General features: G+C 39.7%; 1 protein-coding gene across 3 annotated transcripts in view; it reads left to right on the plus strand.

The window, feature by feature from the left end:
- The window catches only part of rexo1 (REX1, RNA exonuclease 1 homolog), an 83,422-nt gene extending 69,174 nt beyond the window's left edge, over positions 1-14,248 (plus strand). For all 3 annotated transcript variants that reach the window (XM_078198353.1, XM_078198351.1, XM_078198354.1), the window contains exons 14-16: positions 3,303-3,441; positions 9,469-9,589; positions 13,659-14,248. In XM_078198353.1, the coding sequence (XP_078054479.1) occupies positions 3,303-3,441; positions 9,469-9,589; positions 13,659-13,747 (349 nt within the window). In that variant the 3' untranslated portion in view covers positions 13,748-14,248. The remainder of the gene's footprint in view (positions 1-3,302; positions 3,442-9,468; positions 9,590-13,658) is intronic.
- Positions 14,249-20,395: the final 6,147 nt, after the last annotated feature.

A 20,395-nucleotide genomic window follows, 5' to 3' on the forward strand; every position in this document is an offset into this window, starting at 1 on the left:
GATAGAGGTCTACAAAATTATGAGAGGCATAGACAGGGTGGATAGCAGAGGTTTTTTCTCAGGGTGGATGTGTCAATTACACAGAGGCACAGGTTCAAGGTGAGAGGGGGAATGTTTAAGGGAGATGTGCGGGGGAAATTTTTCACGCAGAGTGGTGGGTGCCTGGAACGCACTGCCAGAGAAGGTGGTGGAAGCAGGCACATTGACACCATTTAAGAGGCATTTGGATGGGTACATGAATAAGGAGAGAATAGAGGGATACGAACCGAGTCAGGGCAGAAGGTTTTTTCTGGTTTAGTTAGGGCATCATGATCGGCACGGGCTTGGAGGGCCAAAGGGCCTGTTCCTGTGCTGTACTTTTATTTATTCTTTGTCTTAGTTAACTTGGCCTTTTATAAGATGAGTCACTGCCAAGAACTAGTTGCAATAATAAGGGATGACCATAACTGTGGAAAAAGATTGCTGGTCATTTCCACAATATAAATTTTGTTTTTGTAAGTAGTTTTATGGACTTGAGATGTTTGCACTGAAAATAAGAGATCAATCTTGATCCAATTCGTAATTTCCATACTTTCCAGCAACACTAGAGTTGTTCAGATGTAATTTGAGGGGAGGCAGTAATAATCCAAATCATATCCAATTTCCATGATAAATATGAATGTAAACTTTCCTTTTAATCCAATTCCTCCCATACTTGGTGTTTCCTTCCCACCATACTTTTCCAGAGGTTTGGCTCTTGCTGGGAACGGGTTGCATGCCATCACCATACTGATGTCTGACCTCACCCAGATGCAAACTCTGAAAGCCCATTTAACAATTGTCAGCAGGTCATTCAGCCCAACAGGGCATGGCAGTTAAGACGAAACCTGTGAAGAGATGTACATGACTTAACAGGAGGGCATGGGATGTTCTTATTCCCTTGTCCCTTTACCCCTTTCCAATCACTGCTGCTCGAATTAGGTCAGCTAACTCAGCGCAATCAAGGATCAAATCTGAGTCGGAACTAGCTCCGTATCTTCTGAAGGAGCGCATCTATCTCCACTTGGAGAGGCAAAGCTTGATCAGGGATAGTCAGCATGGCTTCGTCAGAGGGAGGGCATGCCTAACAAATTTGATTGAATTTTTTGAGGAGGTGACCAAGTGTGTAAACGAGGATAGTACAGTCGATGTAGTTTATATGGATTTCAGCAAAGCCTTTGACAAAGTCCCACGTGGGAGACTCATAAAGAAGGTAAATTCATGGTCAAATGGGCAGATGGAATTTTACATTGGACATGCTAAATTGCGCCTTAGTGTCCCGGGATGTGTATGTTAGAGGGATTAGCGGGGTAAATATGTGGGGTTATGGGAATAGGGTCTAGGTGGGATTGTTGTCGGGGCAGACCCGATGAGCCGAATGGCCTCCTGCACTGTAGGGTTTCTAAGGCGGAAGGGCAACTTAGTAAGGTTGTGATAAAAAGTATATGGGACATTTGCCTTTATCAATCGAGGCATAGAATACAAAAGCAGGGAAGTCATGTTGGAGTTGGATAGAACATTGGTGAGGCCACAGCTAGAGTACTGTGTGCAGTTATGGTTGCCACATTATAGGAAGGATGTGATTGCACTGGAAGGGGTGCAGAGGAGATTCACCAGGATGCTGCCTAGATGGAACGTTTAAGTTATGAAGAGCGGTTGGGTAGGCTTTCGTTGTTTTCGTTGGAGCAGAGAAGACTGAGGGTGACCTGATTGAGGTGTACAAGATTATGAGAGACATGGACAGAGTGGATAAGGAGCAGTTGAAGGGTCAGTCACGAGGGGACATAAGTTCATGGTGAGGGGCAGGAGACTTATGGGGGATGTGAGGAAAAACATTTTTTACCCAGAGGATGGTAATGGTCTGGAATGCACTGCCTGGGAGGGTGGTAGAGGCGGGTTGCCTCACATCCTTTAAAAGGTACCTGGATGAACACTTGGCACATCATAACATTTAGGGCTATGGGCCAAGTGCTGGCAGATGGGATTAGGTCAGAGTTCAGGTGTTTCTAATGTGTCGGTATGGACTCAATGGGCCGAAGGGCTTCTTCTGCGCTGTATGATTCTATGATCAGGTAAAGTGATGCACCCATTACCCGAGCCATTGGGAAAGCAGTGGAGTGGTGAATTTCTTGTAAATTGATTGTTTTAAATGGCATTCTCCGTGGGGGTAGGAGTGCTTCTGCAGGAAAGACTTGACCACTTTACATCATTGGGTGAGAAAAAATACTTTAAATTATGAAATAACTGTTGTGCGTATGGTTTGGTATTGAGACAGTGCTTTGGTTTTGGATATCAGTGACTACTGGGCTGCAGTTGTTCTTCTCAAGATTAGACACATCTAAATCCCTTGATTGCATTGTTCATTTGTTATTCACTCCAGTCCATCATTTCTACTCTATTGTAAAACCTTTCAATTCCATGCTTATGAATTTTGGGTACCGATCTACTTTTAGTCAATTACATTACTGAACCTTCTATTCATGAAAAATCTTATTGCCACTGGCTTGGAGTTTCCTCCTTGAATGTTGTGCCCAGTTTGCCAGTGTCAGTTAAGATCCAAGTATCCTCCCAACCTCACTAGACTGGTCAAATTTGAAATGAGTGTTTTTGCTGATTTATAATCAGAATCCAAGGTAAGCAGCAAACACATACCACGTTCCTTTAAGCACGAACATTTTAGTTTCAACTCATTTAACCATTTGCTCAGCAAGTTTAAGAAGCTGTATTCAGGCATGCCTTTCAATTCTTCGTTCCAATTAAAATTTGGGAAGACTGAAATTGTCTTCAGCCCCTGATACAAACATCATTCCCTGGCCGCCAATTTCATTCTTGTTCCTATCCCATCCCATTTCCCACCCTTCATAAACTTGAACTCATTCAAAACTCTGCTAGCCATATCTTGGAACCAAATCCTGTTTACCCATCACCTCCTGTGCTCATTGACCCAATAGGCTCCTGGTTCAGCAGTGCCTTGGGTTTTAAAGCCCTCCATAGCCTTGTTGTCACTCAACATTGTTGCATCCACCAGCCCTACGGCCGTCTGAGAGCCTTGCATTCCTCCAAATCCACTCTGTTGGATTGTATGAAGGACAAGTATAAAAGATCAAGGTGGCGGGCATATTGTAATTAAGCACATAATTCACATGCTCAAAATTCAGCGATTCTTTTAAAGCCCATTACTTGTCTGCACCCAGATTGCTGTTGTATCTCTGCCCTGGTGTTTCTTTCATGTTGACATTGTGTTTAAAGTGAGGCAACTCATTCCTTTTCTTCTATTTATGTAGATTTTCTGGTGTAACAGAGGAGGATATGGAGAATACAACAATCACTATTCGTGATGTACAGGCAGTATTACTGAACATGTTCAGTGCTGGAACTATATTAATTGGGCACAGCTTGGAAAGTGATTTATTTGCACTAAAGGTATGCATTGAAAAGAAATTCTAATTTAATATCCATTCTCCAGCAAATAATGAGCTGTTAACCTGAGCCTTGCAGCAACATTTCTGCAGCAAAAGACAAATGGCATGTTGGCCTTCATTGCGAGAAGCTTCGAGTACAAGAGCAGGGATGTGCTGTTGCAACTACACAGGGCCTTGGTGAGGCCACACCAAGTGTGCAGTATTGTGTGCAGTTTTTGTCTCCTTTTCTGAGGAAGGATGTTCTTGCTCTCGAGGGAGCGCAGCGAAGGTTTACCAGGCTGATTCCGGGGATGGCGGGACTGATGTACGAGGAGAGATTGACTAGGTTAGGATAGTTTTCGCTGAAGTTCAGACAAGTGAGGAAGGATCTCAGAGACTTATAAAATTTTAACAGGTCTAGACAGGGTGGATGCAGGAAGGATGTTCCCGATGGTGGGGGTGTCCAGAACCAGGGGTCACAGTCTGAGGATTCAGGGTAGACCATTTAGGATGGAGGTGAGGAGACATTTCTTCACCCAAAGAATGGTAAGCCTGTGGAATTCATTACCACAGGAAGTAGTTGATGCCAAAACATTGAATGAATTCAAGAGGCGGCTGGATATAGCACTTGGGGTGAATGGGATCAAAGGTTATGGGGGAAAAAACAGGATTAGGCTATTGAGTTGCATGATCAACCATGAGCATAATGAATGATGGAGCAGACTCGAAGGGCCAAATGGCCTCCTCCTGCTCCTATCTTCTATGTTTTTAAAATAACTTGGCAAGAATTTACTCTTCCGTATTTAGAAAAATGGGCATTTTATGTTTTGTACAACATTAGAAATTTGTATGTTTTGAGTAACCTTAATAATGGAAATGATCTTGCTTTTTATATCTGAAGCATTCATGCTTTCTACAATATTTATATTCAGTTAATGCATATTCACAGGGCATTGCACAGTGCAGGGCAAGAGTATGTGTAACTCTGAATATTACAAAGTATTTACAAACCCATACCTTACTGTATGTGCTTTCACAAGTTGGGTCTGAATGTCCTGGCTTCAGATCTGGCAAAGGCTGTAAAATTTGTTCCAAGTGCAACAGCACATTTGCAATCACTGATGTTCGTAATTATTGCATAAGGTGCTTGATACCAAAACCATTAACTTTAATATGGCCTTTATTGTATTCCTTCTGTTTTATGCATTTAAGTCAGAAAAAATATGAAGCAAAGTTCCCTCTAAGCTAGCTAAGGTGGCGGGTGAGCACAAGTTGGTCCCTCTGCGCGACTGCAAAATAACTTTTTTTTTAAAAAATTAGCAAATGTAGCTTTAAAGAATGCACAACTTAGTATTACAGATATTGAAATTATGGACTTTTGTATTGGTCTTATAGTCACATCATGTTACACTTTGCTTTTGACTCTATTTTGGTCAGAGCAATAGCTTCTCAAACTATTTGTGTCACAAGATGAAGTTGAATTTCTGTACCTGGTTTTGAATGAAGAGTTCTGTTACTGAGCAACTGGCTATTTTAATTGCATCTATTTTTTTTAATACTCCTATGAAACTTTTCTTTCATTCTGAGTTTTTCTATTTTTGTTGTTTTGATACAGAATTGTACACACACTTGCCAAGGTTAGATAATTTTCTTGTGTGCAATTTACTGTATTATTTGCCATCTAAAATTTGCTGACCAGTTTAATCTAAAAAATTTTCATTCTATGAAGTAATGTTACTTGATAATTAAAGCACTTTTTTTACACAAGTGTTCTTGCCTGTTTTGCCCACCTTTGGTGTTGCTACAAATGTCAACAGCTTCTGGAAGAACTAAATGCAATTCCCTCTGGCTGCTTCTGACCATCATTCGTACTGATTATGTATCTATTTTTAAGATAGTAAACACAAAGAATTTTTGAAAAAGCAATGATGGTGACTGTCAGCATTCATCATCATTACTCTTTCAGTGGGAGGGGCATGTAAGATGAAGTGGATGCCTATCCTACCAATTGGATTGGCTGGCAGCTGCAGAGCACACTACCTCTACCCCAGTGAGAGGTGGAAGTCCCACTCCGCCCTCATTAATCCACCCCTCAGTGTTTTATGGCTGCAAGTCAAGTACATGTTCCACATGCCAACGTGGTTTCCAAAGCATGTCATCCCCCCCCTTCCACTCCACAACCACACATTATTCAGCCCGTTGTGTTATGATCCCACCAATCCAAGCTTGTAGAGGTGTATCATATCTTGAGGACAAGATGAGGGGTCATACGACACCAGGTTACAGTCCAATAGGTTTATTTGAAGTCACAAGCTTTGAGAGTGCTGCTCCTATGACTCTCTCCAACTTCTACAGATGCACCATAGAAAGCATTCTTTCTGGTTGTATCACAGCTTGGTATGGCTCCTGGTCTGTCCAAGACCGTAAGAAACTACAAAGAGTCATGAGCGACGCCCAGTCCATCACGCAAACCAGCCTCCAATCCATTGACATTGTCTACACTTCCCGCAGCCAGCATAATCAAGGACCCCGGACATACTCTCTTCCACCTCCTCCTGTCGGGAAAAAGATACAAAAGTCTGAGGACCTGTACCGACTGACTCAAGAACAGCTTCTTCCCTGCTGCCATCTGACTTTTGAATGGACCTACCTTGCATTAAGTTGATCTTTCTCTACACCCTAGCTATAACTGTAACACTACATTCTGCACTCACTCCTTTCCTTCTCTATGAACGGTATGCTTTGTATAGCACGCAAGAAACAATAGTTTTCACTGTATACCAATACTTGTGACGAATCAAATCAGATACCAACACAACCTCTCCATCCCCCCTACCAACGCAATCCTCCCAACCAACCATCCATTTACCTTCTCCCTGTTCTGTCAATTTCACTGGGCTCTTTAGACCTTCTTGCTTTATGGCAGCCAGTGCAGAAACAAAGAGGGGCATGGCCTCCGAGTTTGTTGGATTTGCAATGTACTGTGACCTCCAGGAACTCTTTCACTCCAGGCTCCAAGCAGCTTCAGTCAGTGGAAGTTTGAATGAAGTTTTCCAGAGTGGGCCAGTACAGCTTAAGCTTTTGTAATTCCAGTGGGACAGGACTTCACATCCTTAGTAGGAAATTATGACCCATCATGTAAATTTGGATATCATTTTTCCTATTGGCAAAAATATCTAATTACTATCCATTTGCAGAACAATTAAGGTCTTAATCCTTCTGTTCATCTAAGAATTTGGCAAGTTGTCAGGGTGCTTTTAAGAGTGGAAAGCTAATGCCCTCTCTAATGGATTAAAGTCTTACAGATTGCAGTGTGAAAATTTGAGTTATTGGATTGTTTACCAAGCCACTAGCTTAAGTAAAAGCAAACAAAAACAGCCATTTCAAGATAATTTGTTAAAGCATTACCAGTGCTGCAAAGTTAGACCATATATCTAAGGTATTTAGACCAGGTGTGGTGCTCCTTATTTAATCCTGAGTCCATGTTTCCAAGCAGAAGTGCACATGCTTAATCTTGGATGAGCACAGGATCAGAGTCGGCTTTGATGCCTCACCAGTCAAATTGCTCCCTGTTGTTGTTTGCTGTTTAGATTCAGGCCTTAAAAATTACTATTTCATGAAATATCAAAGGGTGTTTGACACCATTGGAAACCTCTCCTAACATAGAATCACTGGCTTCAGGAAAGGAATGCTAAATTGGTAAGAAGCAGCATAGAAAGGATATCATACAAAAATGTATAGTGTTTTAAAAGTTGTATATGTATTCATGAATGTGTGTACATAATATGTATGTGTGTACATTAGATAATATCCCTTGCTTTGAGGATGCAAAGCACTCTGAGGAAAATTGGCTTAGTTCATATACCACAGAAGCGGAGTCCAAGTTGTTTATGTAGCCAATAGGATACTATTTAAGTTTAGAATTTGATTAAACCTGAAAAATACATAGCAAACTTTTACTTGTTACAACCTGCATGAGGTCTTAAACAGCGAGTCCATACCCCCTCAAGTGGACAGAAGATACCATGGGACTATTTTGAAGAAGAGCAGGGGAATAACCCTTGGTCTCCTGGCTAAGAATTGTCCTGATGTGGAGATGCCGGCGTTGGACTGGGGTAAACACAGTAAGAAGTTTAACAACACCAGGTTAAAGTCCAACAGGTTTATTTGGTAGCAAAAGCCACACAAGCTTTCGGAGCTTCAAGCTCCGAAAGCTTGTGTGGCTTTTGCTATCAAATAAACCTGTTGGACTTTAACCTGGTGTTGTTAAACTTCTTACTGTAATAATTGTCCCTCAGTCAACATCATAAAACAGGTTATCAGGTCATTATCACGTTGGTCTTTGTGGGAGCTTGCTGTGTTTTTATTCATTCAAAGGATGTGGATGGACTTCATTGGCTAGGTCAGCATTTCTTGCCTGTCCCTAATTGCCCTTGAGAGAGTGCAAATTGGCTGCTGCATTTCCTACATTGCAACAGTGACTACATTTTTTACAAAAGTACTCCATTGACTGTAAAGTGTTTTTTTTCATATCTTTCTTGAGGCATGGGTCCCATTATTGAACTTCATTTTCAAGTTTTCTTCCCTCACTACCTTGGAAGTCAGGGAATAAAAATACATTCACATGGTCTTTTGCTTTTCCAACTTCTCTATCCTCTCAAGTCCTTGAGTGTATTGTTGCCTCTCAAAATCGATGCTCATCTTTAACATGTCTGGGGCCCTATCACAGTATGAAACAGACCTAATTAAAATCACATGCTAACCCCTGTGCCTGTGACCATTTGTAAACTTTCCCTCCCTTTCTGCTTCAATCTGTTCTGCAGTCTTTGCCACAGTTAACCACACAATCCTCTATTGTCTGTCCTGTGTTATCCAGTTGAATAGGACCTTCCTTGCATGGTTCTGTTCTTATCTATCAAATCGTCTAGTGACTTCTCTTCTCACTCCTGCGCTGTTGCCTCTGGAATCCCCCAAGGACCTACACTTGGCCCCTTCCTATTTCTCATATGTATGTTGGTTCTGGGCAACATTACCTAAAAACCAATCAGATTCCACTTGTATGCTGATAATACCCAACTCTACTTCACCATCACCTCCCCTCTCTTTCGCTCCATTGTCCCTGATCTTCACATTGTGTCTGGCATCCAGTACAGGATGAGTAGAGGTTTACTAACCTTAAATAATGGAAGACTGAAGCTAGGTCTTTGGTCCCTGCCAAAAGCTCCTTTCCCTAGCTACCTACTCCATTCCTTTCCTCAGCTATTGTCTGAGGCTGAATCATTGTGAGGCCACAACCTCGGTGTCATATTTGATAAAGATTAACTTTTGACCATACATCTGCCCATCACCAAGAGCATCTACTTTCACCTCAGTAGAAATTGCCAGTCTCCACCCCTGTCACAGCTTATCATTCCCTTCTTTGTTACCTCAAGACTTGACCATTGCAAACCTCTCCTGATTGTTTTCTCATCTTCTGATGTGCATAAACTTGAGCTCATTCATAACGCTGTTGCATATGTTCACTGACCTGCATTGGCTCCCAGTTGTAAAATTATCATGCTTGTTTTCAAATCCCGCCATGATTTAATATCTCTATAATTTCCTTGAATCATGCTAGGTTTCTGTATTCCTCCAATCCTTGTCACTTGCACATCCTTGATTTTAATCACTGCATTATTCACAGTGGAGCCTTCAGCTGCCTGAGCCGTAAGCTCTGGGACTCTCTCCTTAAACCTCCATGCTTCTACCTCCCCACCTTTTACGATGCTCCTTAAAACCAACAATTTTGGCTAAATCTTTAGGTACATGTTCTAATATTGTGTGTGATTTTGGTGTCAAGTTTTGTTTGATAAAGCTCCTGTGAAACACCTTGGTACATTTTATCATGTCAACAATACTTTTATAAATGTAAATTGTGATTGATACATTTTAAGTATAATCTTTTGAAAAGTTTAAAATAACCATGGGAGCAAATTGATTCCCATTAACTATGGTGAAAATAAGTAGAAGTGACAGCATAGACAGTACAACTGTGTTTCTTCTCTTCCAGCTTATACATAGCACAGTGATTGACACAGCAGTTGTGTTTCCACATCGACTGGGATTTCCGTATAAAAGAGCACTGAGAAATTTGATGGCAGACTACCTCAAACGCATCATCCAGGATAATGGTATGTGGTGGTTAGTGAAGAAAAGGCAGTGCATGTATGATTATCTATGAATTAAAGCAATTGGGAATGGGATTTCCAATAATTTTAGGCTTTGGAATTATTAGTTGTTTATTGCCTGAGGATACCATAAATGTCTGACAACTTCAAATTAAGTAAAGATGCTGTTAGTTCCTTTCAGACTAACAGACTGCTTGTAACAAAACACTGCACCTTAAAGCAGTCCAGATCAGAAGCCCTGAGGTATGTTATGAAGCAAGACTAGACCCCAATAGTTTTCAATTTTGTCATAAATCTGAGGAAAGGATGCTTTACTACAGGAGTGATTCTACTGTAGTAAAGCTACAGAGTGGCCAAAAATAGTGGAGAAACAAGTGATTGGGAAAAATTTAAGAAACAACAAAGAGAGACTAAGAAAGCGATAAAGAAAGGAAGGATAGACTATGAAGCTAGGCTAGCAATTAATATAAAAAATGATAGTAAAAGTTTTTATAAATATATAAAAAGGAATAGAGTGGCTAGAGTGAATGTTGGACCCTTGGAGGACGAGAGGGGGGAGTTAATAGTGGGAAATGAGGATATGGCTGAGTCTTTAAATAAGTTTTTTGTGTCGGTCTTCACGGTGGAGGACACAAATAGTTTGCCAAATATTAACGATAGAGGGTTGGCAGCAGGAGAAATACTTAATACGATTAATGTTACCAGAGAGGCAGTGCTGGGTAGACTAATGGGACTGAAGGTGGACAAGTCCCCGGGTCCGGATGGAATGCATCCCAGGGTATTGAAAGAAATGTCAGAGGTAATAGTGGATGCGTTAGTGATTATTTATCAAAACTCGTTGCATTCTGGGGTAGTGCCGGTTGATTGGAAAACGGCTAATGTTACGCCGCTGTTTAAAAAAGGAAGGAGACAAAAGGCGGGTAACTATAGGCCGGTCAGCTTAACGTCTGTAGTAGGGAAAATGCTGGAATCCATTATTAAAGAGGAGATAGCAGGGCATCTGGATAGAAATGGTTCGATCAATCAGACGCAGCATGGATTCATGAGGGGAAAGTCGTGCTTGACGAACATGTTGGATTTTTATGAAGATGTGACTAGGGCGGTTGATGGAGGAGAACCGGTGGATGCGGTGTTTTTGGATTTCCAAAAGGCGTTTGATAAGGTGCCCCATAAAAGGCTGCTGAAGAAGATTAGGGCACACGGAGTTGGGGGTAGTGTGTTAAAGTGGATTGGGGACTGGCTATCCGACAGGAAGCAAAGAGTCGGAATAAATGGGTGTTTTTCCGGTTGGAGGAAGGTAACTAGTGGCGTGCCGCAGGGATCGGTACTCGGGCCGCAACTGTTTACCATTTGTATAGATGATCTGGAGGAGGGGACGGAGTGTAGGGTAACGAAGTTTGCAGACGACACAAAGATAAGTGGAAAAGTGAATCGTGTGGAGGACGGAGAAGATCTGCAGAGAGATTTGGACAGGCTGAGTGAGTGGGCGAGGATATGGCAAATGGAGTATAACGTTGAGAAATGCGAGGTTATACACTTTGGAGGAAATAATAACAAATGGGATTACTATCTCAATGGAAACAAATTAAAACATGCTACCGTGCAAAGGGACCTGGGGGTCCTTGTGCATGAGACGCAAAAGCCCAGTCTGCAGGTACAACAGGTGATCAAGAAGGCAAATGGGATGTTGGCCTATATTGCGAGGGGGATAGAATATAAAAGCAGGGATGTCTTGATGCACCTGTACAGGGCATTGGTGAGGCCGCAGCTGGAATACTGTGTGCAGTATTGGTCCCCTTATATGAGGAAGGATATATTGGCATTGGAGGGAGTGCAGAGAAGGTTCACCAGGTTGATAGCGGAGATGAGGGGTTTGGATTATGAGGAGAGGCTGAGGAGATTGGGTTTGTACTCGTTGGAGTTTAGAAGGATGAGGGGGGATCTTATGGAGACTTATAAGATAATGCGGGGGCTGGATCGGGTGGAGGCGGAGAGATTCTTTCCACTTAGTAGGGAAGTTAAAACTAGAGGACACAGCCTCAAAATAAAGGGGGGTCGGTTTAAGACAGAGTTGAGGAGGAACTTCTTCTCCCAGAGGGTGGTGAATCTCTGGAATTCTCTGCCCACTGAGGTGGTGGAGGCTACCTCGCTGAATATGTTTAAAGCGCGGATGGATGGATTCCTGATCGGTAAGGGAATTGAGGGTTATGGGGATCAGGCGGGTAAGTGGTACTGATCCACGTCAGATCAGCCATGATCTTATTGAATGGCGGGGCAGGCTCGAGGGGCTAGATGGCCTACTCCTGCTCCTATTTCTTATGTTCTTATGTTCTTACTGACAAATTGGGGTCTTTTTAACAAAGCAAGCTTTATTCATAATACAGTTTAAGTATAACTCTAACAAGATGAAAACAATTTAACTCCAAACCATTGAATAATCCTTAAACATGAAAAGAAACAACTCTTAACTTCTAACTTTTCAGTTCCAATTAAGCAGTATTTATCTTATAGCCTTAAACCCCACTTTAAAAATAGTTAGCAAACCCAGGCATACTTGCTTTAAATTGGGTAAACAGCTTTGGAACTTCCAGAGAGAATTTATAGACAGAGAGAACGCTTGTAGGCTTCTGTTTTTAAACAGCCTTTTCCAGCAACTGAACACACAGCTGTTTGTCTCAGCCACAAATCTAGCTCTCCCCATTTCAGGTATCACATGACTATATGACCCTGTATACCTAACTCGCCTTTCCATTACTTTAATCAAGAAAATACCGCAAGGGTCTTTTTCTTTGGTAAACAAAAGCTCATCAAGTCTTCTGCAAAATAATTACTTTGGTGGCTAAAATGAGTAATTATTCTGCTTTCCAGCATCTGCTGTATTCCTTTCAGACTAACAGACTGCTTGTAACAAAACACTGCACCTTAAAGCAGTCCCCCCCTTAAACATAACACATATTAATAGCACAGTATAATCACAGCCTATTTTCTTTCTCCTGAAGATCTGAAATCTGTACAGTTGCACTGGAAACACACTTAGTTTTTCAACTTGTAAAAGATTGGGAGGAATCCAATAACCATCGTTTGTATTATGTTTTGAATGAACACGTTATTTGTTGAAGAAATTAAATAGAATTCTATATCTGTCGCCTTCCCACTGGAAAAACACTAGTTATGAAGCCATGATTCAAATTTCATTTAAAGTTCCTCTGTGCATAAGTTTTTTTATATTTTAAACATTTTTTTTAAATTGTTGAACTTGTACATTCTCAATATTATGCATTACATCTTGTTGGATCCATAACTATTGGATATCAGTGCCGTGGGTAGGCCAAGAAATAACCCTGAGCCACAATTGCACTATCCCCAAGTGAATGTTTTGGAGTAGAGGTCTGATGAGGGAGAGCCCATTCTTTCTTGATTGCTTATTCTTTGTTGGTTAGAGTGTGTTATGGAAATTACATATTTTCAAAGAGGATAAAATTAATACCAACACACAGGCCAGGCAGCGCTGCATACTTTGCTGCAACTGTCACGAGCATGAATTCCATCTCGAGCACCAACTGAATTTCTTAATTTTCTGCCCTTTGTCACTTTGAAGACAGTTTGTCTTTGCTGTGGAATCATGTTGTCTTGGAACCAATTTGGGGCAGCAATATTCAGTAGCCTTGGTAACGTTCAAAGCCATCAAAGGGAGTTGACTTTCATCCAGCTGCTCATGTTGGATTAAAACTTCTTCCTGGAGTGCTAAGACCCACCATATTGCCTTGCCCTATGCCCTGACCAATTTTCCAGCTTTCATCACGTAACCATCTCTATTAACAACGTTTTCTTTTCCACAGCATACAATTCAGATAAAATCTGGTGATCGTAGACAATGTAATGTATTAACATTTACTTTTATTTAATGATCCAATATTACTTCAGTTGGTTCTCCAACTAATGAGATATCACCATGAGACGTAATCTGATGATAAACCCTATTAAACACAGCGCACTCTGTCACTGTGGACTCTGAGAATTCTAGACCATTACAGTATGTAATCTCCTCTATTTTGTTCATTTTTGTTACCAGTTGAAGGACACGATTCCAGTGAAGATGCTTGTGCCTGCATGGAGTTAATGATGTGGCGATTGAAAGAAGATGCAAAATTGAGAAGATGACATCTCCCGTCTCTTTTCACATGTGCAAAGGACTGACATTGCCAACAAAAGTCAAAGATACGGATGTTGTGATTTGTAATAGTTTTGCAGAACAAAAGGCAAAGTTTAGGCTGTTAAAAGATGATCCAAAACTGCCTTTTTTGTTTACAGTATTTATTTGTTTTTATATATGTAAAGATCTTGTCACAACAATTAACTCCACACCCATTGTAAATGTTCAATGACCACAATTAGACTTAGTAGCATTTTGACATTTCTTTAAAGTGGCATTCCACGAAATGCAGTCATTCTTGCTGCTAACTAACTAGTACGTATGGGTAAGTATAACTCAGTAATACAAAGCCAGTGGATTTTAAAAAAAATCCAATTTAAGAAAAACATTTTGACTATCGACCCAAAGATAGAGTATGCTTTTTCTTAACTTCTCTGTTTCATTTCTTCAATGTTGTGTTATGTGATTTTCAATGCTGAAAGGATTAAAAATCTGATTCTTTTATATGTAAAGCCTGCTGAATAACTTTTTCACTTTAGCTGCACACAATTTTTCAGAAGTGTTTTTTGTAAGACTGATTTGGTAAATTATCTATCGTGTCGACCGTTACATTATACTTGGAATACAGCAGATTTTTGAGTTGTTGCTCGGATATAACTTCCTCACTCCTTTCTTGCTCCACTCCAGAACTTAGAACAGACTGGCTGACATTTTCTTTGTCTCCTGCTTTCATTAAGCATCACCTCACCTCTCACCTCTCTGTTATGCTTTTTAACTGGTCATGCAGGTCCACATTGAGACAATTGTAGACAAACCAAGACTTGTTGGCTCCCAATTTCGTATCTATTGCACTGTCTAATCATATGTTACTGCCTAATTCCATACTGACAGATTTATTGTGGCTTTGTTCCTAGTTTGGTCAAATGCGTGTTATTTCCCATGTGATTTTCTGTTTGTTACTGCACCTTTATTTCTTCACACTGATTATTGTGTCTGAAATGAGAGAAATTATTGGGACTACCTTTAGTGACTATATTGTAAAAATGTGCCACATTGTTTAGTACTGGCATACAGCGAGGACACAGTTGCCCAACACCATCTTTTGTGCACAAGTCTAAAGTCTCAATGCATTTCAGAAAGAAAGTTCGACCGAATTTGGATTTTTTTTAACCATAAATATTCGACTGTTTTTATTAGCTTAAAATTGTACCTTAATGGCAATATGTCTTTAACAAAACAGAAGTACTGCTTTATATGCCGAATATTAGATAAATTGAACTTGCTTAAAAAGCTTCTATGATAGCACTCTAGATCCAGCAAGGATTCAGGCAGGACTTTAGTTGTACATTATGATATTTGACCTGCAGAATAATCATGTACTGATAGCTGCAGTTGATTTTATTGCTTATCCAGTAAATAGTAGAAATATTATCTTTTTAAAGTTTTTATATAAAAATATATATATATATGTAAATATGCGTTTGTGTTTTCAAGGGTAAAATACTAGAGATTATAGATAAAGTTTACTAAACTATACCAGTTTATGAATATCATTGGGACTGTGTTGCACCTTGTAACTGCTTTACATATTCCTAAAATGGTTGTTAATATTATACTTAAGGTGGCTTGGCACACTGGAGTCTGCCGTGAACTATTGTTTAAAGGCAATAGTTTTCGATCTAAACTTGACAAGGTAGTATGACAGTCATTGAGTAATTTTGGGTACTTTGCAACATGTGATAAAGGGCTAACACTGCAGGAGGAAAATATGCAACAGTGTAAAATAAACCTTGCTGGTTAAGAGAATTACAGCGGGCTCCCTGACAGCTCAGTGTGGAAAAGAACCATACAGGCAGAAAAGGTTCTGTTTTAGTCCCTAATGTATGCTGCAGTGTGTGACAATAAGGATACTAAACCTAACCTCTGAGCTAAGGAAGGGAAGATCAGCCAGCGTTCCAAATCTAATGATTAGCCACTGACTGTGCATGTACAGTCACTGAAGGCCAGGGTGGAGTACTGGGATCTGTCAGTTTGCATGGAAACATTTATTGCATCAATTAATACTTTCCTATTGAGAGGGGAAGATGATGCTTTCACATTGTCTTTTCTACAACTTTGAATAGTAAGTAAAGACAAACATCTGCACTGAACATTCTTGGTGAGGAAAACTTAGCATTTTAATTCTTCAAAATTATTTTTATCGAGCTTTCTTAACGACTAAGTCAACAAATGCATTGTGTGCTGTGGTTCCAAAGCCATACAAAAGAAGGTCCTAAATTCTAGTCCTGGTTTGAACAACGTTAACTGATCCCAGTTAGAGCAGCGGTTGGGCCACCACAATTCGTCTTTGATCTTTTCTTTAACCCGAAAGCGCAGTCACTTTGGGATCTTGTGCTTGATTGCTGCCCAGTCGCTATTGCTAGAAAGACCATGGCCATAGGTGTCTGGTGAGGACAGAACCTGACTTAACTGTGAAGGACTGTAAATGACAATAGCCTCCTAACACTTGCTGTGGCCACTTGAATGAGGTACTGACTGGAGTGCTGCTGACACATAGGGAATTGACCCCAACCGGAATTGAGAAAGAAGCAAATGGGAAATCTGTATTCCTATTTATGTTGTTTAAACTTTTTGTTAAATGCACAATATTTCAATATTGTTTAGAGCTGCAGCTAAAAGAAATTCACTGTCTTAGGCTTTCTCCTTTTGGCTTATTTCAGAAAAGGTGATGGTGTTGAAGGGAATTAAGATGAATTAAACTCTTAAAAATGAATGCCTTGTCTGCCCTGTGTTTGCAGTAACTAGGTAGCCTTTACCCACATTTTCCCAGGCTTTAAATAAATTGGGAAACTTCTTTCTTTCGACGCCCAGGCTGCTAATCAGGTGGTTTGAGTTTGATTTTCTGTTTGCAATGGCACTCGTTTTGTTTCAGAAAACCAGATTCTAGACTACTAATTAGCCACTTCACAATAACAAACAGGACAATTGTAGAGTTGCACCTTTTGCTTGCTGTTGAACAGTTGTTAGTGTGAGGGAAAAGCTTTGGGCCAGTGAGACCTATCATAGTTTAAAGCAATGAAAAGAGTGGGCTTATGTTGGAATTTTTTTGTTGGGGAGAAATGATGAAGTAAGCACGTTTATAAAGCTGTGTTATAATTGGTAGCAAAGTTTGAAGAAATATTATTTATCAAGATCTTTTAATTTCATTACTGTAAATGCTAAGTTTGCAAGTTTCATTTGAAATCTGCAAGTGCTGGTGAGAATATTTGGAAACATCATCACCTTTTTTGTTTAAAGAGCCCCCAAATCGGTACTAAACACGACATCCCTTAATAATTTAATCAGTTTAATGTGTTAGGTGAATAATATTTGTGTTTTTTTTTTACATGTTTAATTTTGGATGTAAAATACTAAGATTCTATGGAAATAATCCAGTGAGGGAGGAGGTTATGCTCTGAATTCGTACAGAGCCCTGATGTACAGTAAGCATGAAAATGCAGTGAGTTATGTAAAGATTTATAGTATTCACAAGATGTTCTATTTGTAGGCCTTTATGACTGGTCTCTGAACAGAAAATAACTGCTAATGATTTGGAAAGACCAAGTGAAAATTTTAAATACAGTGCTGAGTTTTAAACCAAGTTGGATAGAAAACTAAACTTCTGTAGTGTCGACTAAGCATTATTAAGAGGTGGAACTGTGATTATATATACATATATATATTCTGTAGTAATTTACATTCCCTGTTTTGCAATAAACTTTTTTTTTTTAAAAAACGCTAAAGGTTTCTTGTGCACTTGCTTTACATTTTAATGTTAAAATGGCTCTTTAGGATGCATCTTATTACAGCGAGAATGAAGATTGCTACCGGGAGCCTGATGGCTGAACTATTCCTGCTTTCAACTGGGCAGTTTTGAAGCGATTGTTTGTGTCACGTTGCTTTTCTCAGGAATTAGCTACCTGGAATACTGTGATCAACCATTCCATTTCATTTTATTTGAGGGGGTCAGGTTGCTGTTGCAGAGAACTTTCACCCTAACTTTTACTGTGCCCCCTCCACCCCCCCAAAAAAAAATAAAGCTATCGAACAAATCAACGGAGAAATCCATGATCCAAAATTTCGGAAGGAGGTAAATGGGAGAAAGGCAGCCTCTATGGGTGATAAAACAGGAGGTGAAACAAAACATTTGAAATGTTTGAGTGGGTGTTGAGTATTATAACTAATGCCGGATGCATCACTTGGTGTTCATCATTGATTTGCATTCCCTTGGTTGCAGACTGGTGGATGAGTGCAAGGTATTTGCTAATTTAAAACCTGCTTCTAAACAAACTTAACTCATGAGAATATTGTCTTTTTAACATTTTTTTAAAATGCTAACATTTTTTAAGCTTATACAAGTAACTCACCAGTGCAGGAGTTTAATTGAAGAATTTCATCACATTGCATTTGTCCCTTTTTAAACAGTTACTGACATTTTATCTTAAACTGGTATGTCTTAAATTCTGTTGGTTAGAAAAGCTCAGGTTTTGGGTGAATGTCTGCTGCATGTTTTTTTTTTCCAGAGGATAGCCTCATCTGTTGACCTCTATACAATGTCCATGACCTTTAGGGTTATAGGTGACCAAGGGGATCGATTTTGGTAATCAGGAAGTCTTTTAACTTTTTCTTTATTGTGTTTTTGGAAGCACGTGGTATGTTGTCATCTGTTTCTTAAAGTTGAAAGGCTACATTGTGGTGGTATTGATCACCAATTGAATTTTGCAGAGCAGTGAAGAGCTTTTAAGTGCTTAACTGACCAGTGAATACCAATGTTAATTTCTATATTGATTGGTGATTATCAAATTAACCTTGGACAGATTGGCTGAGCATCTGTTGTAGAAAGATAAAGCTGATGCAAATGTTAGAAACCAAGTTTTCACCTGCCCCACACGTATAAAAATATTGCCCACCTTAATTTCAATGTTGGATTTTATAAACTAATCTAAATAATAGTGTATTGCAATGAACATGCATTCCAATATCTAAATTTGCCAGCATAGTTAATTTGAGTACAATTAAGGATTCAGTAGCACTGAATTCCTAATCTGAATTCAACATGTGCACCAAATAGTAATTTTGAAACTAAGTAAAATGCACAATTCCGTGTTCCAGTTGTTCTTTAATTACTCAGTCAATTGGCTAAGAATGATGAAACAAAATTAGATCCGTATTTTTGTGAACCAGTTCAACTTCCTTTAAACTGAAACTCAGTGTTGGACAAGTTAGGCCAAGTGCAGCTCTAAGGACTTTGGTGCCCCACTTCTGTCAGCCTGATGAGAGGTGGAATTAATTCTCGTGAGTTACTTCTCTCTGCCATCAGTCAGTAGCCTATATGCGACTGAAAAAAAAAAGTAATAGCCCAGGACACTGGGAGGAATGAAAGGAATTTATTATCAGATATAAACTCAGATTATTTGTGCAATAATAACAGCACATCAAGGTCAACGTTGATTTAGAAGAAGATCGTGCTTGACCAGAGAATGTGACATTCAGCTGGGTCTCCAGCCATATTGCAGAAAGTATTTGACAACAATCCACTTGAAAGACCATTGGTTAAGCTCAAAGCTGAGTCCAGTGAAAATCTTGTACATGAGTTTTTAATCGATTGAAGAGTGGAAAACACTGCTTGCTAGAAGCGATTTGATTTTTAAAAATCTCTCCCTTGTTTACAAATGCCTTTATGAACTCGCCCCTCTCTACCTCTGTAACCCCCTCCAGCCCCACAACTGAGACATCTGTGCTATTCTAATTCTAACCTCTTTAGCATTTCTGATTTTAATTGCTCCACCATTGATGGCAATGTCTTCAGTAATTAAGCTCTGGAATTCCCATCCCTGAATTGCTCGGCTTCTCTGCCTCTCTTTCCTCATTTTAAGATGTTCCTTAATACCTACCTCTGACCAACCTTTCAGTCATCTGTCTTTAAGAGCTCCTTATATGACTGGTATCAAATATTCCTTTATAATACTCCACTGAAGTGCCTTCTGATTTTTTTTTAAAAGAAGGATGCTGTATGAATATAAGTTTTTGTTGGCTAAACTAGGATGGTCCAAATGGCTTTTTCACCTGTAATAACTTGGTTACACTTAAAAAGCTTTTCATTACAATAACTTGAACTTTTCAATCATCAGAATATGGTGGCCTATAATGTCTTGATCTTGTGCCATTTGCTTTTTTTGCACTACAGCATATGAACATATGTGCTTTTGAAGATTTTAGTTTGAATAGCAAACTTGCTTTCTCTATAAATATTCACCTTGCTTTTTTCAGGTGTTACGAGATCACAATGTTTGTGTTGGGGTCTCAAATGTGCATTTGCAATTTGTGAAGTTATTTTACTACGCATGGAGTGTGGATATCGAATTTTGTTCTTGGGGTTTGAAACAGTTCATCTTTATCATTGCAATTTAGGCTGGCCTTTCAGTGTAGTACTAAGGGCACGTTGCAGCAAAGTCAGAAGTGCTCTATTTCGGATTGGATATTAAATAGAGCCCCCATCTGTCCACTCTCTTGGCAGTACACTGCATTAATAGCGAGAGAGTTGTCCACTGTCCTGACCAACATGTATCCCTCAGCCAACATCAATAAAACAGATTGGTTATTATGTCAATGATGTT

This window comes from Mustelus asterias, chromosome 26 (assembly GCF_964213995.1).
Source record: "Mustelus asterias chromosome 26, sMusAst1.hap1.1, whole genome shotgun sequence".
In the NCBI taxonomy this organism is placed as follows: Eukaryota; Metazoa; Chordata; class Chondrichthyes; order Carcharhiniformes; family Triakidae; genus Mustelus; species Mustelus asterias.